The 20,583-nt window shown below is 43.6% G+C and overlaps 1 protein-coding gene across 1 annotated transcript; it reads right to left on the bottom strand.

Annotated features, from left to right (window-relative positions):
• Positions 1-14,403: 14,403 nt before the first annotated feature.
• On the bottom strand, positions 14,404-19,917 carry LOC309609317 (signal transducer CD24-like). The gene is given in 2 exon segments (XM_082350582.1): positions 14,404-16,343; positions 16,346-19,917. Coding segments are annotated over 2 exon segments (258 nt in total). The 5' UTR covers positions 16,481-19,917; the 3' UTR covers positions 14,404-16,220.
• Between the last annotated feature and the right edge of the window lie 666 nt (positions 19,918-20,583).

Raw genomic sequence — 20,583 nt, 5'->3', positions numbered from 1 at the left:
CTGACATCACAGCTGACGGGCAGTATCAGCTGCCATATGTGTGAGTGAAGTCAGATCTGGATGATTCCAGACCTTACCTGCCACTCACTCCCAGCTTTTGAGTCTTCGCAGCTGAGACCCCAAACACTGTGGGACAGAGAAAACTGTCCCTGTTGTGCCCTGCCCATTCCTGACCCACAGAATCCATGAACATAATAAAATTGTTGTTTCACACTTCTATATTTCAAGGTAAAACAATCCAAAATAGTAACTGGAACATGAGCCACACAGGGTTCAGCTTCATAAAGACCATTCTCATATTGTTCTCCCTCCCTGGTATGCCCTTTATTTTCTTCTTTACCTGGATAACTTTTTTCTCATTCTTCAAGAATTAGCTCAAGTTCCATCTCCATAAAGGCTTCCTTGAGATCCAGCCCCTGGGAATCTCATCCTCCCTTGGACTCTGGCAAACATCTTTCTAGTTCTTTAGAGAGAGGTAGCATGGTATACTGGAAGTAGATGTGAAAATCTAGTTTTGACATCAGAGATATTTGGGGTCTACTCCCAGCTCTACCACTTTCCAGCTGTATGATCTTGGGCAAGTTGCCTCATCAACAACATTATTGAAAAGATTAAATGAGATAATGTATGTTACCACTCTTAACAATTAACGACAGATTGTCGACAATCATAGGCAGTCAACAAATATTTATTGAACATTGTTGTGAGTATCTAGTGTTGTGTAACACTCCACCCCAAAATTCAGTAGCTTGAAATAACAATACTTATTTTACTCTTGAAATTTCAGTTTTGGTAGGGCTCAGTGGGACAGCCCATCTCTACTCATGCAAGATCAGCTGGGGTGACTCAGCTGGGGCTGGAAGACTCAGTTCCAGGATGGCTTACTCACATGGCTGACAGGTTAATGTAGACCATTGTGTTGGCTGGGGCTATCTACCAGGGGCCTGAGCTCCTCTACACATAGGCCTCTCCTCAGGACTACATGTGCTTCCTTCTGTCATGGAAGCTGGGTTTCAAGAGTCAGTGTTCCAAGAAACCAGAATTGGAAACTGATGGACTCTTATAAGACTTGGGCCCAGAAACAAGTACAGTGTCACGTTGGTTGTATTCTATTGGTCAAAGCAGTTACAGGACCCATTTAATCCAAAGAGAAGGAACACAGACCCTCCCCTTCAATAGAAGGAGTATAAAAGAAATCGTGGCCATGTTTAATATGTCACAAACATCTCCAAGATATCAGGTACTCTTCTATGCTCTGAAAATACAATGTAGTACAAGACAGATATGGTACCCACTCTCATGTAACTTATACTCCATATTATTATTTGTTTTGTTATATTCACTCACATCTTGTGTCTTCAACTAGCCTGCAAATACCTTACAGGGCAAGACTTTGTCTTATTTATCTTTCTATCCTTGATACTTGACACACTGACTGGTATGTAGTTAATGAACAGGAAATATTGGTGAATTAAATTACACTATATAAGATAAGATCATGAGAAAGCACTTTGTAGATTACAAATCACAATTCAAATAAAAGATTTGTAGTTGTTCATTTAAACTCTTAATGATTCCTTACTCTGCAACAGCCATGATTTCAGGCCTTATTAATACAGGGATAATAAGATAGAGGTCCTGCCTTCAAGACACTATAGAGTAGATATTAGTATTACCTATTTCCTTGAGTATTACTCTTAGGAAATCAGCTTAATGACAGCTAATTGGTTAATGTAGTTAAAATGTATAGCCTGAGAAGCACTTCCAGAATAGCAGAGTAAGGACCTCTGAAAATAAATGCAGTGACAACATTGGCAGAACATCAACTTTTTTAGAACTCTGGAAATTAATCAAAGGCTTGTAACAATCTGATGAGGGTTTATTCAAGAAAAGCAGCTGAATCTCAGTAATAAAAATGAACTTTGGGGCTTCCCTGGTGGCGCAGTGGTTGAGAATCTGCCTGCCAATGCAGGGGACACGGGTTCGAGCCTTGGTCTGGGAAGATCCCACATGCCGCAGAGCAACTAGGCCTGTGAGCCACAATTACTGAGCCTGCGTGTCTGGAGCCTGTGCTCCGCAACAAGAGAGGCGGCGATAGTGAGAGGCCCATGCACCGCGATGAAGAGTGGCCCCCACTTGCCGCAACTAGAGAAAGCCCTCACACAGAAACGAAGACCCAGCAGAGCCATAAATAAATAAATAAATCCCCCCCAAAAAACTGATGAATTCAGCTTTAAAAAAAAAGAAATAGAAATTATATTTTTAAAAGAACCAAATAGAAATTATGGAGTTGAAAAGTGTAATCACTGAAATGAAAATTTCATGAGAGGGGCTCAACAGCAGATTGGAGCAGGCAGGAGAAATGAAGAGCACCAGTAAAAGTAACTGCTTTGGTAAATATAAAAGACAATATACATATTTTTTATTTGCAACACTTTTCTTCTGACTTAAAAGACAACTGCATAAAGCAATAATTATAAAACTATGTTGATAGATTGACTTATAATGCATAAAGATGTCATTTGTATGAGAATACCACAAAGGAGAGAGAGAACAGATCTACACTGAAGTAAAGTTTTTGTGTACAATTAAAATTTAGTACTAATCTGAACTAGATTGTTTTAAGATGTTAAATATAATCCTCAAAAGAACTACTAAAAAACTTTGAAAATATAGCAAACAAAAAACCAACAAGGGGGCCTTCCCTGGTGGTGCAGTGGTTAAGAATCCACCTGCCAATGCGGGGAACACAGGTTCGAGCGCTGGTCTGGGAAGATCCCACATGCCGCGGAGCAACTAAGCCCGTGCACCCCAACTACTGAGCCCGCGTGTCTAGAGCCCATGCTCCGCAACAAGAGAAGCCACCGCAATGAGAAGCCCACGCACGGCAACGAAGAGTAGCCTTGGCTCAACACAACTAGAGAAAGCCTGCACACAGCAATGAAGACCCAACGCAGCCAAAAAAAAAAAAAAAAAAGGGAATTAAAATGATATTCTAGAAATTGTCCAACAAGCACATGAAATGATGCTCAACATCATTAGTCATTAGGGAAATTCAGATCAAAACCACAATGAGATAATACTTCACACCCATTAGGAAAAAAAAAAAAAAGAACAATAACAAATGTTGGTGAGGATGTGGAGGAACTGGAATTCTCTTATATTGCTGATGGGAAAGTAAAATGATCCAGCTGCCATAGAAAGCAGTTTGGCAGTTGTTCCAAAAGTTAAACATATATTACCATCTGACTTACAAGTTCCACTCCTAGGTATAAACCCAAGAGAAATGAAAACATATGTCTGCACAAAAACTTGTACATGAATGTACATGGCACCATTATTCATATAGTCAAAAAGTGGAAACAACCCAAATGTCCATCAACTGATGAACGAATACATAAAATGTAATATATACATACAATGAAGTATTATTTAGCCTTAAAAAGGAATAAAATCTTTTTTTTTTCTATTTTCAAGGAATCTGGGAATGGGTCTTTTTTTTATTTTTTGAATTTAATTTTATTTATTTTTTTATACAGCAGGTTCTTATTTGTTGTCTATTTTATACATATTAGTGTATATATGTCAATCCCAATCTCCCAATTCATCTCACCACCACCACCAAAAAAGGAATAAAATCTTGGTACAGGTACAACATGGATGAACCTCAAGGGCATTATGCTAAATGAAATAAGCCAGACACAAGAGGACATATATATTTATTTTATTATTCCACTTATATGGAACATATACAATATTTATTGTGTGATTCCATTTATATGAGGTATATGGAATAGTCAAATACACAGATCAGAAAGTAGAGTGGAGGTTACCAAAGACTGGCGGAGGGATGAATGGGGAATTACTGTTTAACGGGTACAGAGTTTCAGTTTGGGATGATGAAAAAGTTCTGGAGATGGATAGTGGTGATGGTTGCACAACAATGTGAATGTGCTTAATGCTACTGAACTGTACACTTAAAAATGGTTAAAATGGTAAATCTTATGCACATTTTACCACAATAAAAAAGGTTTTGTTTAATTACACAGAAAAAAAAAAAAAGAATGAAGTATTGGTACCTGCTATAGCAGGTACAAATGAACCTTAAAACATTATGTTAAGTGAAAGAAGCCAATTACAAAAGATTATATATTATATAATTCCATTTATATGAAAGGCCCAAAATAGGCGAATCCACAGATACAGAAAACGGATCAGTGGTTGCCAAGAGCTGGAGAAGGGGAAATGGAGAGTGACTGCTAAGGGATACTGGGTTTCTTTGGGGTGTGATGAAAATGTTCTGGAGTTAGTGGAGGCAGTTGCACAGCTCTGTGACTACACTAAAAACTACTAAATTGTACACTTTAAAAGGACGAATTTTATGGTATGTAAATGACATCTCAATAAAGCTGTTATAAAAAATGTATGGCCCACCTTGATTTGCTTTACACAGTTTATAACTGAAGAGACCCATTTAAGGAAACCAGGAAGATGGGAAATGAAAGGATTGATATAAACTGAAAAAGACATCCCCAGTCCAATGCCTTAACAATGTACTTTTAAATGATAAAAGTAGTACACGTTAATTAAAAATTATAAATAATATAGAAGCATAACTTAAAAGTCTCATAACTCTCACTCTTCAGAAGTAACCACTGTTAAAATATTGTGAGCCTCTGTATCTATTAGGGCGTTTTAGTTTCGAGCAAAGATACCAGCCCTTGTAAGCAGCAATGGTGCTCACATATAGGGTGCACGTTTGTCAATTCTGATATCCCAGATTTCCAAGGTCGGAAGCTAATCTGCAGCCTCACTAGTGCAGCGCCCCTGGAAGAGGCAGCTCTAAGGATTTCTTCTCAATCAGTGAGGCACTGCTCTCCGGAATCAAAGCTCCAAAAAAAACTCTTCCTTGGAGTGCCCACTCGAGGCCTGACATGTGATTGGACAAGCTTGGTTGGCCGGAACCAATCGCTGTGGCTGAGAAAAGTCGGTGCTCTGATTGGCCAGGGCTGAGTCTCATGCTCCACCCCCAGGGGCGGTGGGAGGAAGAGTCCCACTCAAAGTACACAGTGGGAATGTGGGGAAGAAATAGTTCCCCAGAGGAGATCCGGATACTCTTTCCAGAAGAAACCAGAATGAATGTCTCTGGACAAGCAGAAGCAACAAATATCTGCTAGAGCGTCCTCCCACACAGATAGATGAGTGATTGACGGGTAGGTAGATAGATATTTAGATAGATACATAGATAGACAGCTAGATAGATAGGGCTGGAACTGGATACAGTTGCAGAGATAGAATAAATACATCTGTATATATACACAGAAGTATCTTTATTTTACAACAATGTAACATTCTGTAACCTACTTTGTTTCCCTCAACAGCATATTGAGGACATATTGATATAAGTCTGATGACTCTACTGCACCTTCTTTATCACCACACACAGATCTACCTCATTTGAAACAAAAATACATCTGTACTGTTGCATTGTTTAACTGCATCTTGATTTAGTTAATCCTTCTACTAATAGACATTTAGGTTGCCTCCAACTGTTCGTGATCACAAACACCATGGCTGTGAACGTTCTTGCTTGTGCATGCTGGCAAGTACTCGCAGGAGTATTTCAGTAGGATGGATTCCTAGAAACAAAATTTCTGGGTTAAAGGGCATATTCCTTTTTAACTTTTGTAATCTTCCTTGGCTCTTTATACTAATCCCCTCCACCTCCTCCTCTTCTACCCCTCTCCAGAGCTTCTAGAGGAGACCAGACTCCAGGGCACAGGAGGCAGATTGAGCTGTCAGGGGATTTCCTTCTTCCGCTGGGGATTCCAGTTCTCTATTGCTGTGCAGAGAGCTACCTCAGAACTTATCAGCTTAAAGGAAAAACCATCTTGCTAGAGCTCATGGTTTGGGTCAGGAATTTGGGCAGGGCTCAGCCAGGTGATTCTTCCACTTCCCATGGCATCAACAGTGGTCCCTTGGTGGTATTCAGCTGGTGGCTGGGCTGGGCTGGAGTCTAACATGCCTTCATTCACATGTCTGGTGCCTTGACAGGGATATCTGCGTGGCTGGGCTCAGCTGAGGCCCTTTTCCTCTCTATGTGGTCTCAGGGCCTCTCCATGTGGTCCCTCCAGCAGGATAATCAGACTTCCACATGGTAACTCAGGCTCCAAGAGACCAAGGCAGAGCTGCAAGTCCTCATAAAGGCATTGTCACTTCTGCCATATTCTAATGGCCAAAACAGTCACAGGCCAGCCCAGATTCAAGGGGAGGGGGAAAAAATCCTACTTCTGAATGGGAGAGGCAGGAAGTACACACAGGGGAGGGAGGAATTTAATCCCAGTGTGAAGTCATTTGTTTCGATAGCCATGTGTTGTAATTACTTACTATGGAATACATGGTGTATATACACTATGTTACCCTCCTAAAAACTGAAACATCCTGAATTTGGAAGCGCAGTTGGCCCCTAATGTGCCAAGGGCTTTAGATAAAAGGTTATAGGTCCATATTATTATCCCCAGTTTACAGATTAGGAAATGGAGGCTCAGATTAGGAAAAAAAGAGGTAAAGTGAGTTGCTCAACATTACTTAACTTTTGGGACTTTAAGAGGAGTGTCTCATTAGCATTATTCATATCACAGTACCTAGCAGGGAATCTAGTAGCCAAGTAGTAGATTAGTGAATGACTTCAGATTAAGTGTCACCCAGCTGGAAAGTAGCAGAGCCAGAACTCAGATCCAGGTCTCAGACTCCAGGTCCAGTGCTCTTTCCACCCCAGTGCCTCTGCAGAGTGTCCAGAATCAGCTGACGGCCCACCTGGCTAGCTTTGTGTGCACCCTCTGAGGAGCCTCTGATTGGCACCATTTGTACTGAATGGGCAGGGCAGTGAGCGTCCTCCTGGGATGCAACCTTCAAGACCGGAAAGGAACATCATGTATCAGCCCCCATCGAAGACCAACATGATCAACTGGAAGTTAAACCTGTCTAAGGGTAGTGAAAGAAAGAGCACTCTCCCCCACCTCTCCTCCTGCCCTCACCCCTACCGTGATTCTGCTTTAAGACCAAAGCTTTTTCCGTAAATCACACCAAATGTTTCTGGGGTGAGAGTCTAAATTCTAAGGAGAGGTCCACTAAAAAGGCCAGAAAACATATAATCACCTGAAAAGAGGGATTTCTGTTTTAAAAACAGTAGCCCATTAAACTTCAAAGTACCTTTGATTCTCAATAGGAGCAGGCTTGTGCTTCATGGGCCCTTCATGGAGATGCAGTCCCACGCCATGTTGTACTTCCCCTGTGCAAACAAGGCCTTTTGCCAGATTTATCAAAAAACAAACCAAACCAAAAACAACCAAAACCCAGGATGCCCAGCTAAGTTTGAATTTCAGATAGACAACAAATAACTTTTTAGTATTAATGTGTCCTATACAATATTTAGGACCTATTATCTTATTTATTATTTATTATTTAATATGTCATACATTGCACCTATAAAGAAGTGAAAAGAGGGACAGAGTCCTGATTTTCAAGGACTGATGATTCCCTTGGCAGAGGTCCTTTTCAGGATTCTGGTTCGTTTTATTCAAAGAAAGATCACCTGCAGGTCCCTCGCACCTAACGCCTGGCACAGAGAGGGAGAACAGTAAATATTTACAGAAGGACCATCACTCTCCAAGTCCTACTGGGCGCCTCCCACCAGAGACTGGAATCTACAGTGGGTGGAATCAAGGGCTGTGATAGGACAGAGAAGGGATGACAGAGGCTATGTTACCTGGGGTCTAGGTGGAGGGGTCAGGAAAGGCTTGCAGAATGATGTGAGATCTGACAAGAGTAGAATGGAAACAGAGGAAAAGCTTAAGCAAAGGCAGGTAGTGAGGCCGGCAGGAGCCAGTCCTGCCAGGAGAAGTAATAGCTCAATCCAAATATAGGAATTGTGGGGTTATTTTTTCATATTCCCCCCCTTTCCAAGACGACCCGCAGAGATAGCTATACACACATCCTTGTCTTGCACCAAACCAGAGCAGCAAATACCCAGTGTGGTAGCAGCTGCCACCTTGTGGTGAAGTTTATAAAGACATCCTCAAGGAAAATCGTACCTTTGATAACTAGTTTTGTTATTGCCACAGTGATGAGGATGAGGATGATCACGATGATTAGATATCATTTATTGCACTCCTACAGTGTTGCAATTTGTGGGATACATTCCTTCATTTAATCCTTGCAATTGTCTTTTTTCTGCTGGGAAATGACCCATCTCTCATCTTGGAAAGATGAGCAAGTGTCCCCCCTGCATGGGGGTGTCTGCGTGCAGACCTCATGCAAAGTAGCTCCAGCTTCCAGAGAGGAGGAGAAAGCAAGCAGCCAGGCTTCAGTTGGCAACTAAGTGTGATCTAATCAAGGGAGGTTTGAAGAAAATGCTTTGTGGTTGCCTTCCTCGACCCCATGCAGGCTGTGCCCCAGCCCTGGGTGTACCAGGCAGGGGTGGGGGTAGGATGTACCAGCTTTAGTCCGATGTTTAAATCCCACTAGACCCCTTACCATTGCCTTGGGCAAGTCATTTCCCTTTCTGAGCTTCCATTTTCCATCTTTAATTCTGTAGCCTTTAGTTTTCTCATCTGTAAATGTAAATAACACTATCTATTTGAGAGGGTTATTTTGAGGATTAATATCTGAATAGAAATGGTTAAATATGTTAAGTGAAAGAAGTCGGTTATGAAATAACATGATCTCAGGGAATTCCCTGGCAGTCCAGTGGTTAAGACTCTGTGCTTTGGGGGCTTCCCTGGTGGCGCAGGGGTTAGGAGTCTGCCTGCCAATTCAGGGGACACGGGTTCGAGCCCTGGTCTGGGAAGACCCCACATGCCTTCGAGCAACTAAGCTCCTGCACCACAACTACTGAGCCTGTGCTCTAGAACCCGCGAGCCACAACTACTGAGCCCGCATGCCACAACTACTGAAGCCGGCGCACCTAGAGCCCGTGCTCCACAACAAGAGAAGCCACCGCAATGAGAAGCCCACGCACCGCAACGAAGAGTAGCCCCCGCTCACCACAACTAGAGAAAGCCTGTGCGCAGCAACGAAGACCCAACGCAGCCAAAAATTAAAAAAAAAAAAGACTCTGTGCTTTCACTGCTGTGGGCATGGGTTCGATCCCTGGTCAGGGAACTAAGATCCCGCAAGCCATGCGGTGCAGCCAAAAAAAAATTTTTTTTTTAATAAAAATAAAATAAAAAACAAAATAACATGATCTTGATTTTATTAAAAATAAATATACATGTGCATTTCAAATGTTACTGCCCAGAAAAAAACCTAAACCACGTATAACAGGTTCAGGGAAACAGTGGAGGCTGGTGGTGAAAAGCAAACTCTAGAACAGACGGGGTGTAAATCCCAGTTCCTCCCCTTCCTAGCTGTGTGGATGTAAGTCAATCACCTAACTTCTCTGCCTTTCAGTTTTCACAACTGGGAATTGGCAATAATAATAAATACATACCTACTGAATATGGTTGCTGAGGAAATATGTGTAACACACACAATGCCCAACACACAGTAGGCCCTCAATGAGGGACATGCTAGTACTGCTGTCTGCGGGCAGTGCTCATGGATGGTTTTCAGACTTTTATTAGGCTTTTGTGGAGTTTCCCAAAGTTTCTACATCGATAACTTATTACTTCTACATCTCTGGGGGAGAAATGTTATACAAACAACAGCATATGGCAAGTGCCAGGCACAAAGTGACCTCTTGAGAAATGGGTGCCCTGCCCCACGTCCCACCCGGCAAGCTCCTTCCCTCCCTGATGTCCTGTGAGAAGGGCACCGAGGTCTCATCTGGGGTCATTACAGCAAGTCATGGACATTCGTAGGGCCAGAGAGATGGCTACCAGCAGAGAAAGGAGTTAGGGGCAAGGGGGGATGCATGAGGGATACGAACTGTGGGGAAAACTGACTGAATCTCATGCTGTGTCCTCAGGGAGCTGTGTCTGGGGGGCTTTCTGCCTCCGTGGTCACCAGGGAAACGAGCTGAAGAGAACTGGGTGGAATCTGGCAGGTGGGTCTATGATTGCTCAGTGTAAAATGGATTCAATTCTGGTGCTGTTTGAAAATTTTCTTAATAAGATGTTGGAAAAATTATTAGCAACGTGTTGAGGGAGGGGAGAGGGAGAGAGAACAAGAGTGAACAGGGTCTGAGGGTGACCACAGAGATGACCCATGAACTCAGGCCTTTCACACCGTTTAGAGCAGCAAAGTCACTTGGATGCCACATAAGCCATCCTTCTTGCTTTCCAGATGAGGAAACCTCCGTTGGCTGAAGATCACCCAGCCAGAACCAGTGGCCACGCTCCTGTCAAGTACCAAGCTGCCTGGTGTTTTGGATAAAAACACCCCAGGATTTTTCCCAAGGCTGCCTCCTCATGCAGGAAGTTCTGTAGGCCTCTGACTCAGCCAGATCGGAAAAGGCTGGGGCAGGCGGGGCTGAGAGTGCCATGGTGGGGAGTCGGGTGCTCAAAAAGCCTAAAATGGGCAACTGGCCACAAGGGATGGGCCAGCCCTGTTCTGAACAAGCCTGATGTGTGGAAACCATCCTTGCAGAGGGGTTTATTAGAAAGCCTCTCCAGAAACACTTGAGCCAGTTTTTGCCAGAATTGTCATATTTTAGCCCATCACATTCTCAGAATCCCCCTCCCTGACCAAACCACAACGCATTATGAAAATAACCCAGTGTGAAGTAACAGTCAGAGAGCCAGGCACCAGAGCCCTGGGCACACCCAGCTTCCACCTCCGCTCTGCTTCTGATGAACCAGTGACGTCAGACGTGACACTTGGATTCTCAGCTCTTCGCTGCCCTCATCTGTCAAATGGCGAATTACCCCACCAGCATTTTGGGACACGAACTAAGATAATACACACAACAGGCTTACTGCAGTGTCTTACATGTGGAAAGCACACAGTAAATGGTACATAATGTTGCTGTTTTTGTTGGGGTAGTGTGTTGTTTATTTTATTTTTGAATTCTTAATGACTCACCCACTTAACAGCTTTCCCATGGGGTAAGTAACATCCTTTCTAAAACTCTGTTTCCTCCTCTGGAAAATAAGTAACTCCCAGCTCAGAGGTTGTTGTGAGAACTTGGGGTTAATGATGTAAAGAGCCTGGCTCATAGCCAGAAAGGGCAGATTGCTGGCTACCAGGTCCTCTCCTGCACCCAGGGCAGACATTATAATTGAGCCTGGAGGCTGCCTTGGCATTCTTGTTGATGCACGAGTGAAGTTGAGGGTGGAGATGAATTCTCTTTGCCATTCTTAGCATGTGCTCAATGAATTTCAATTCCCATGATCCTTCTCTATCACCTTTCCTTCCCAAATAACTAACCTCCAGGGGCTGACCTGGTTTGGTGAGTGTAGGGTCCCATGAATTATATCAGGCTCCAAAGACATGTTGACTCTGTGTCCCCTACTGTCTAGAAATTCTTGGGTTTCCCAGAAAAAAATGTTCTAGCTAGGAAAAGGCCTGGGGAAAAGGCCAGAGTTTCCCATAAATGTAGGTATGGGGATTCAGGTTCCAGGGGATCTGAGTCCCTCCTGCCCACAGTCAGTGACTGAAATTTCCCCTTCAAAGCTTTATACCTTGACCTTTACACATTTTGAACATGAAAACACCCCAGGAAGAATAACTCCATAAGCTCTTTCAGTTCTTTATTATGTTATCAGGAGCTGAGACCTGACTTTGAAAGGCCCAAGTATACCAAGGATTAGAGTAAACTGTGAGGAATGGCATTAGTTCTGAAAATAAAATTTGATTATAAACATTCTAGGACAAGTGCTGAACACTAAGGCAAGAAGAACTGAGTTCAAATCCAAGTCAGACCACGATTAGATGTGTGACCTTGGCCAAGTCCCTTAACCTCTCTGAGTTCAAATTTTCTTCTATGTATTGAGATGATAATAATATTCACTATTTTTTTTATTATTAAAGCTCTCTCCTCCTTACTTTAAAACCCATTATCAAATAAGATAATGGACAGAAAAGTGCTTCATAGTAAATTTCCCACTAGGGATTGAGTGGTTTATTACAAAGACTCAGTTATGATAGAAATCCACCTCCCAGTAGCTGCAGCTGTATAAAGGAACTTATTGGCTCATATAATAAAAAACCAGAGATGGAATGACTTCAGGCTTAGCTGGATCCAGAAGATGAAACCGTATTTTCCTGGCTGTCTCACCATCTCTCATCTCTGCTTCACTCTACGCTGACCTAATTTTCTCCCACTGCATATAATGTTTTCATGTGGCCAGGGAAGATAGCCACCAGCTGAAATAAATAAATTTCCTTCCAGATTAACAACTCCAGGGCAAAAGAGAGCTTCTCCACCCACACATACATCATCATATCAATCCCAGGGATTTGGGTCATGGGCCCCCTTGGATCAACCACTCTTGTTGGGAAATGGGATACAATGGTTGATCCAGTCTGAGTTATTTATCTACCCCATAACTAGGGGTTGGTAGGATGGGTGGTTTTTATGACTGACAGCCCCATGAGACCTACATGTCTGGGGGAGGGGAAGGGGGTTGTAAAGTTTTTGGACAGTCAAAAACCAGAGCTGGCCAGGCTGTGTCTCTGCTTGCAGAAGTCCCAAGCTGCCACATGAGAAAGATAATGTCAGGGACTTCCCTGGCAGTCCAGTGGTTAAGACTTCGCCTTCCAATGTAGGGGGTGCGGGTTTGATCCCTGGTCGGGGAGTTAAGATCCCATATGCCTCGTGGCCAAAAAACCAAAACATAAAACAGAAGCAATATTGTAACAAATGCAATAAAGACTTTTAAAAAATAGAAGAAAAGAAAGATAATGTCAAATGAGCTAGGGCTGCCGCATGGTCCTTCAAACAGTTCAGGAATAATAAACGCTGTGTCTGCTGTTTGTCATGTTTTCTGTAGGCCTGCCACATTTTCAACACCTTGCTATACTTGAGAAATTTCCAGCCTTATGAGCCCCATCTCTCCACGGTGGGACCCAGAAACGTTGGCTTCCCAGCCTTCCTTGCAGCTAAGGCACCGGCATGTGACCCAGTTTCACCAGTCAGACCCCCCCGGGGAGATGAGGAGAAGGAAGTGAGAACTTGAGGATGGCTGCGCTGTGTGGTGAGTGGCCCCAGACGCTCAGCTTTAGGGAGAAATCCTGGTGCAGAAATGTCCGCGAGGAGCTGCAGTGGTGGCGTTTTGCTCATCCAGCTGTTTCTGTGGCCATTTAAGGGCATCAATCCTGGAAGCTTAGCCTCGAGCCAGGTCCGTCAGCCCCTCAACCAATTTTTTTTTTTTTTGCTCTTTCAGCCATTTCCTTTTTTTTTTTCTTTTTTTTTTAAACATCTTTATTGAAGTATAATTGCTTCACAATGGTGTGTTAGTTTCTGCTTCATAACAAAGTGAATCAGCTGCACATATACACACGTTCCCATATCTCCACCCTCCCCATCCCACCCCCCCAGGCGGTCACAAAGCACCGAGCTGATCTCCCTGTGCTATGCGGCTGCTTCCCACTAGCTATCTATTTTACATTTGGTAGTGTATATATGTCCATGACACTCTCTCACCCTGTCACATCTCACCCCTCCCCCTCCCCATATCCTCAATTCCATTCTCTAGTAGGTCTGTGTCTTTATTCCCGTCTTGCCACTAGGTTCTTCATGACCATTTTTTTTTTTTCCTTAGATTCCATATATATGTGTTAGCATACTGTATTTGTTTTTCTCTTTCTGACTTACTTCACTCTGTATGACAGACTCTAACTCCATCCACCTCATTACAAATACCTCCATTTCATTTCTCTTTATGGCTGAGTAATATTCCATTGTATATATGTGCCACATCTTCTTTATCCATTCATCCGATGATGGACACTTAGGTTGCTTCCATGTCCTGTCTATTGTAAATCGAGCTGCAATGAACATTTTGGTACATGACTCTTTTTGAATTATGGTTTTCTCAGGGTATATGCCGAGTAGTGGGATTGCTGGGTCGTATGGTAGTTCTATTTTTAGTTTTTTAAGGAACCTGCATACTGTTCTCCATAATGGCTGTATCAATTTACATTCCCACCAACAGTGCAAGAGTGTTCCCTTTTCTCCACACCCTCTCCAGCATTTATTGTTTGTAGATTTTTTGATGATGGCCATTCTGACCGGTGTGAGATGATACCTCATTGTAGTTTTGATTTGCATTTCTCTAATGATTAATGATGTTGAGCATTCCTTCATGTGTCTGTTGGCCATCTGTATATCTTCTTTGGAGAAATGTCTATTTAGGTCTTCTGCCCATTTTTGGATTGGGTTGTTTGTTTTTTTGTTATTGAGCTGCATGAGCTGCTTGTAAATCTTGGAGATTAATCCTTTGTCAGTTGCTTCATTTACAGCCATTTCTTTTTATTTACAGTTTGTGTTTAATGCAAATCAATTCCATAACATGAGAAGTTACCATGAATCAAAGCATAAATACACAAACACAATATACAATCCAAAATAGATGTATAGCATTCAGGTATAAAACAAAAGGGAATGTTCACACACAGTAGCTTGAGATCTGTTGGATATGGTTGTTCCAGTGTAGGTTTCTAAAGATGGAAAAAAAATGACTTTGGTAATCAAGACTACTGTGGCCATATTAGATTTTGGAACACCTAAGCATCAGTGTGTGACCATGCGAACAAAAGACTTTAGGGAATGTCTATTTTTAAAAAGGTTTCTGTGCATCAGGCAGTTGTGAAAAGATTTACTTTCCAAAATCAAGCCCACTTTAGGCTTAGGACCAGGTTCTGACTATCTAAAAAGACTGAATGATAACAGAAAGTGTTCCAAATGTGGCTATTCTGATTCAGTTTAAAAAGAAGTATTTACAGAAAAGAGTATAAAAGTTTTTCTGATTTTAAGGTAAGCAAGCTTCCAGTCTTCACTTCCCAAATATTTGATTTACAGTTTGGCTCCTTCACATATTTGCCTTTTTATTTTCAAGACTTGTCAATTTTACCTTCCAAACAGATCATTTTTTAAACTGTAAAAAGTATTTGACATATGCAGAAGTAAAAAGCATTTTGAAATTAGTTGAGATCAGTGTAATTTTACTCTTTGTTATCTGTTTAGCTAAAAGAATCTAGGGCTTCCCTGGTGGCGCAGTGGTTGAGAATCTGCCTGCCAATGCAGGGGACACGGGTTCGAACCCTGGTCTGGGAAGATCCCACATGCCACGGAGCAGCTGGGCCCGTGAGCCACAATTACTGAGCCTGCGCGTCTGGAGCCTGTGCTCCGCAACAAGAGAGGCTGCGATAGAGAGGCCTCAATAGTGAGAGGCCCGCACACCACGATGAAGAGTGGCCCCCCCTTGCCACAACTAGAGAAAGCCCTCGCACAGAAACAAAGACCCAACACAGCCATAAATAAATAAATTAAAAAAAGAGAAAAAAGAATCTAGTGCTCTTTTTGAATAAGAATTGTTGATAAGTATATAAGCAAAATGTACTCATTATGCTTGGATTTGGGGTAGATTCCAATCCATTATTGTCCTGATACATATCAATGACTATATAAAAATTCAAATGCAATGTCAAGCCCAAACCCCAGAGGAAAGAGTTCAGTTTCCAAGAGAACAGTGGTAGCTTAACATAAAATTTTATCCAGAGTACATCAGCATTAAGTTAGTACTGCTGAAACAACACATTGAGGATTTACAGTAATACCTGGAAGTTCTTCTAATGTACATATAAATAGAATCATGGAAGCTTTCTGTCTTACCTCATTGTTTTATGGCCTTATAAATTTAAGGGACCAAATAAAAACTGAATCCCTGCTCCACATCCCCTTCTTTATCTCTAAGTAAGATAAAATCTATTCTCACTTTCAAGGTAGAGTTTTATGTGCCCATACTTCTTAAGCCACATTTAAGGAAATCATCTCAACTAATTTTGGATGTTGTCTCTCTTCATCTTGTACCGGAAGTGCCAGCAGATTTAATATTGGCATTCATCATATAGTCACACCCTTCACATGCTCTTCAAACCAATCAAATTTGGGATCCTGAACAGCTTCTGTCAATAAAATGTGTGGAATTAGCAGATTCATTCAATGAAGACCTGTTTTTTTTTTGTTTTTGTTTTTCTTTGTCACGCTGGATGTCTGGATGCCATTTGAATTGGGTTGAGAGGATGGGGAAGTATAGATGTTTCTTGGCCTGAGTCTCTTAACAGTAGAGATGTAGAAGGGAGACGGAGATCACGAAGAGACTGGCGGTTGACTGCAGAGCACCGTCACTTGCCTTGGTGGTGGCATTCGCTGGACTGGGGGCAGCTGAGGTATGCTGGGAGAAGTATTTGAAGGTGTTACAACCGTTGTTTGATTCGAATAAATCTGCATAGGTAAGAGCAGTGCCAGAAGCAGCAGCCCCAGTCCAAGCCTGGCTACCATCGCTCTGCCCATGTCTACTTGGTCAGTGCGCAGCATGTCTCACTGGATGTGGGGTTCGTGGAGGATCGCTGGCTTGGGGTGGGCGCAGGCAAAGTCTCAATCAATTCTTTTAATAAGCTCCTTTTCTGCTTAATCAGCCAGTGTGCGTTTCTTTTTTTTTTTTTTTAATTTTTTATTTTATTTATTTATTTTGGCTGCGTTGGGTCTTCGTTGCTGCATGCGGGCTTTCTCTAGTTGTGGCGAGTGGGGGCTACTCTTCGTTGCAGTGCGCGGGCTTCTCATTGCAGTGGCTTCTCTTGTTGCGGAACACGGGATCTAGGTGCGCAGGCTTCAGTAGTTGTGGCTCACGGGCTTAGTTGCTCCGCGGCATGTGGGATCTTCCCAGACCAGGGCTCGAACCCGTGTGCCCTGCATTGGCAGGAGGATTCTTAACCACTGCGCCACCAGGGAAGCCCGCAGCCAGTGTGTGTTTCTGTCACTTGCAATGAAGAGCCCAGACTAATAGGTACTCTAATCCGCATGGCAGGCACCAGATGGGAGAGGTCCCCTGAAGGGGCAGTTTTCCCCACTTGCCAGGGAAGACACAGTGGGGACCAGAGGGCAGGGGAACTTAAGGCCGACCAGGGCTATGCTGCTAGGCCAGCCCCAGCCCAGGATCTTGTACCAAGGATGGCTGACATGAAGACAAAAGTAAGTCAGATGAAAGAGTGATATAACTGGATATACACAGGTGACCTGGCATTACTTATTTATTTCTGTGTGTATGTATTTTTATTGAGGCAAAATTCACACAATATAAAATTAGCCATTTTTAAAATGTACAATTCAGTGGCATTTAGTACAATCACAATGTTGTGCAACCCTCATCTCTATCTAGTTCCAAAACATTTTCATCACCTCCAAAGGACACCTTGTAACCATTAAACAATCACTCCCTGTGTTCCCCTCTTGCTAGTATCTAGCAATCGTTAGTCTGCATTCTTTCTCTATAGATGTATGTATTCTGGGTATTTCATGTAAGTGGAATTGTACAGCATGTGACAGTTTGCGTCTGGCTTCTTTCACTAGGCATCATGTTTTTGAGGTTCATCCATGTTGTAGCATGTATCAGTCCTTCATGCCTTTTTATGGTTGAATAATATGGATAGATCACATTTTTATTCATCTGTTCATCAGTTGATGGACATCTGGGTTTTCTTCATATTTTGGCTATTGTGAATAGTGCTGCTAGCCAAGAAGAAGATGATGGGAGGGTAAGACTGTTGGAACAGCAGCATGAACCCAGTCCTTAGGCAACGACACAAACAGTATCTTCAGCCTGGAGCAGAGAAACTGACAGAGTCTGGGAGCATCCTAGTGGGGATGATCAAAGGACAAGGACAGATGCCAGGAGGGAGAAAAAGAGATCTCTTGTGGTAGCTGAGGAGTACCTGTAAGTCTCTGGGAGCTCTGAAGGAGAAATGGTAGGTCTGAAGGGGGAATTCCAGTCATTTGTGTCAGAGACCAGTATAGCATAGGAGTTAAAGTACAACTTTGGAGGCAAACAGGTGGGGTCTTGAATCCTGACTCACTCACCAGCCGTGGAACATTGGGGCAATCACTTCATCTTTCTGGGTCTCAGTCCCTCTTTTGTAAATGGGGCTCATAACCATCCCTAGTTCACAAGATTGTCAGCATTAAGTTAGATAATATAAGTAAAGCACAATACCGGACACCTGATAATCTCTTACTATAAGGTAGTTATTACTCTTAGTATTAAGGTTGGTTAGTGTTATTGTGTCTCTATTTTCCTGTCCCACCCTGAAGCAGGTCCAGGATGTTAAAATGGTGTAATAGGTGTGGATCTACTTAGCCCGTACACTTGGGAGTGCAAAAATGTCTCTTTCTTCATTTTGCAATATCTGAGCTAGATTTCTTATCTCATTCGATTTGGGATTTTCCAGCTCTCCCCAGGATGGCAGCTAGCCATTGGAGGGGACTCACACTGGACCAAGTCCTAGGGAAGGGTGTCATCACTCACCCTTGCAGGCATCTGTCTGGTCTTCATTCATTGTATCAGTCAGGGTTCAACTGGAGAAACATGACCAGCAGGATATATTATGAGATTTATTTCAAGGAATTGGTTTATGCAATTGTGGGAGCTGGTAGGCAAATCCAGAATCTGTAGGGCAGGTTGCCAGAAAGGCTGGAACTCTCAAGCATGAGCTGAAACTGCTGTCCACAGGTGGAATTTCTTCAAGGGAGTTTCAGGTCTGCTCTTAAAGCTTTTCGATTGGGGCTTCTCTGGTGGCACAGTGGTTAAGAGTCCGCCTGCCAATGCAGGGGACACAGGTTCGAACCCTGGTCCGGGAAGATCCCACATGTCCAGAGCAACTAAGCCCGCGAGCCACAACTACTGAGCCCACAAGCCACAACTACTGAGCCCGCGTGCCACAACTACTGAAGCCCGTGTACCTAGAGCCCGTGCTCTGCAACAAGAGATGCCACCGCAATGAGAAGCCCGTGCACCACGACGAAGAGTCACCCCTGCTCACCACAACTAGAGAAAGCCCGCACAGCAACGAAGACCCAACGCCAAAAATAAATAAATTTAAAAATAAATAAATAAATAAAACTTCACCTGAAAATATCAAAAAAAAAAAAAAAGCTTTTAGACTGATTGACTCAGACCCACTCAGATTATCTAGACTAATCTCCTTTACTTAAACTGATTATAGACTAATCACATCTACAAAATAGCTTCACAGCAACACCTAGTGTTTGATTAACTGCGGACCATAGCCTCCCCTAACTGACACATAAATCTGACCAACAGCATCATCATTTCTAATCTTGCTGTCCTCCCCACCAGCCTCCTGGGGGGTCTCAGGCCAGTGGGCCTCCTCACAACCCAGCACAGTGTGGCCTACAGCGCCAGCTAGTCTAGATTTGAATCCATCTCTGCCATCAGTAGCTGTGGGACACTGGGCAAGTAACTTAACCTTCCCAAGCCTGACTGTGAAATGGGGATAATAATAGTATCTGCCTCATATGGTTGTTGTGAAGATCAAAGGGGCAAGAACAGGTAAAAAGTGCTTAGAACAGTGGTGGACACTGAAGGTTCAGTAAATATTCTCTCCTCCTGCCCCCTCCTGCTGGATGCAGGAACTCGGGTCTTTTGGCGTGATTGAGATGGCTGCTCTCAGATCTCCAACCTTAAGAGGGGGCTGCAGATTCCCCTGCCCTGAGCATACCTCAAGGTCAGCCCGGAGGCCTGTAGAAGGACAGTTAAGCATGTGAGCAGCTCACCCTCAATTAGGTCCTGGCAGCGCGCGCCCCCCAGAGGAAATAGGGGGAACTGATGGGAAAAAATCGTTCGGGACCCTGGCCGCTTTGCTGTGGGACAGAGGGTAACAAAAGGGAAGACGTTTTCTTCTCCCTCTCACTTCAAAAGATACCTTTTGGAAGGTGCTTCCCGGGCTATCACGCGCTCTAAACAGAGGTGGAGCCCCAGCACATCTGTACACCGCGGGAGGGAGCTGGCAGCCGACCGCCTCTAGGGGGCGCTCCGCTCGCAGGCAGCGCGCGGCGCAGGACTCGGGCACGTATCCGTACCCCTGGAAAACCACGTTCTAGGAAAACGCTGCATTTCCTGTAGTGAAATGAGTGGGGACGTCGAGAGCTTGTGATTCAGGGTATTACTGTGGCCGTGATTTCATTTGCACTGCCAGCGGGGGTGGGTGGGGGTGGGGGTGGGCGGGGAGACACCAGTCACGTGACCCTGTCTCGTTTCCCAACTGGGCTGTGAGTTTCTTGGAGCCAGGCTTATTGGACCTCGGCCCCCCCCTCCCCCCCTCCCCTCACTTTAGTCCCTCAATAACCACGTCTTCAGATTTGATTGTGCCTGTCTCCCTTTTCCCTGATGTAGGCGGGAGCTTCATTTAGCCTCTAGAGACCACTCTGAGATGCCTGATTGGAAAGCAACCCTTCTGAGTCCGCAGGGTCTGATGGTTTAAAGGACTCTGCTGTTAAATTACCTGGGGATCACCGAGCCTGGCCTCTCTTAATTTACGTGGCAGTGACTGACACTGGCCAGAGCAAGCTGGAGGGATAGGAAAGGATCAGGATGAAAAGAGACACCTCTTGGGACTTTGTTAAAA

Source organism: Balaenoptera borealis (genome assembly GCF_965194805.1).
Source record: "Balaenoptera borealis genome assembly, chromosome: 13".
In the NCBI taxonomy this organism is placed as follows: Eukaryota; Metazoa; Chordata; class Mammalia; order Artiodactyla; family Balaenopteridae; genus Balaenoptera; species Balaenoptera borealis.
The sequence above is the reverse complement of the archived record's forward strand: the minus strand, read 5'-3'. Positions and strand labels throughout refer to the sequence as shown.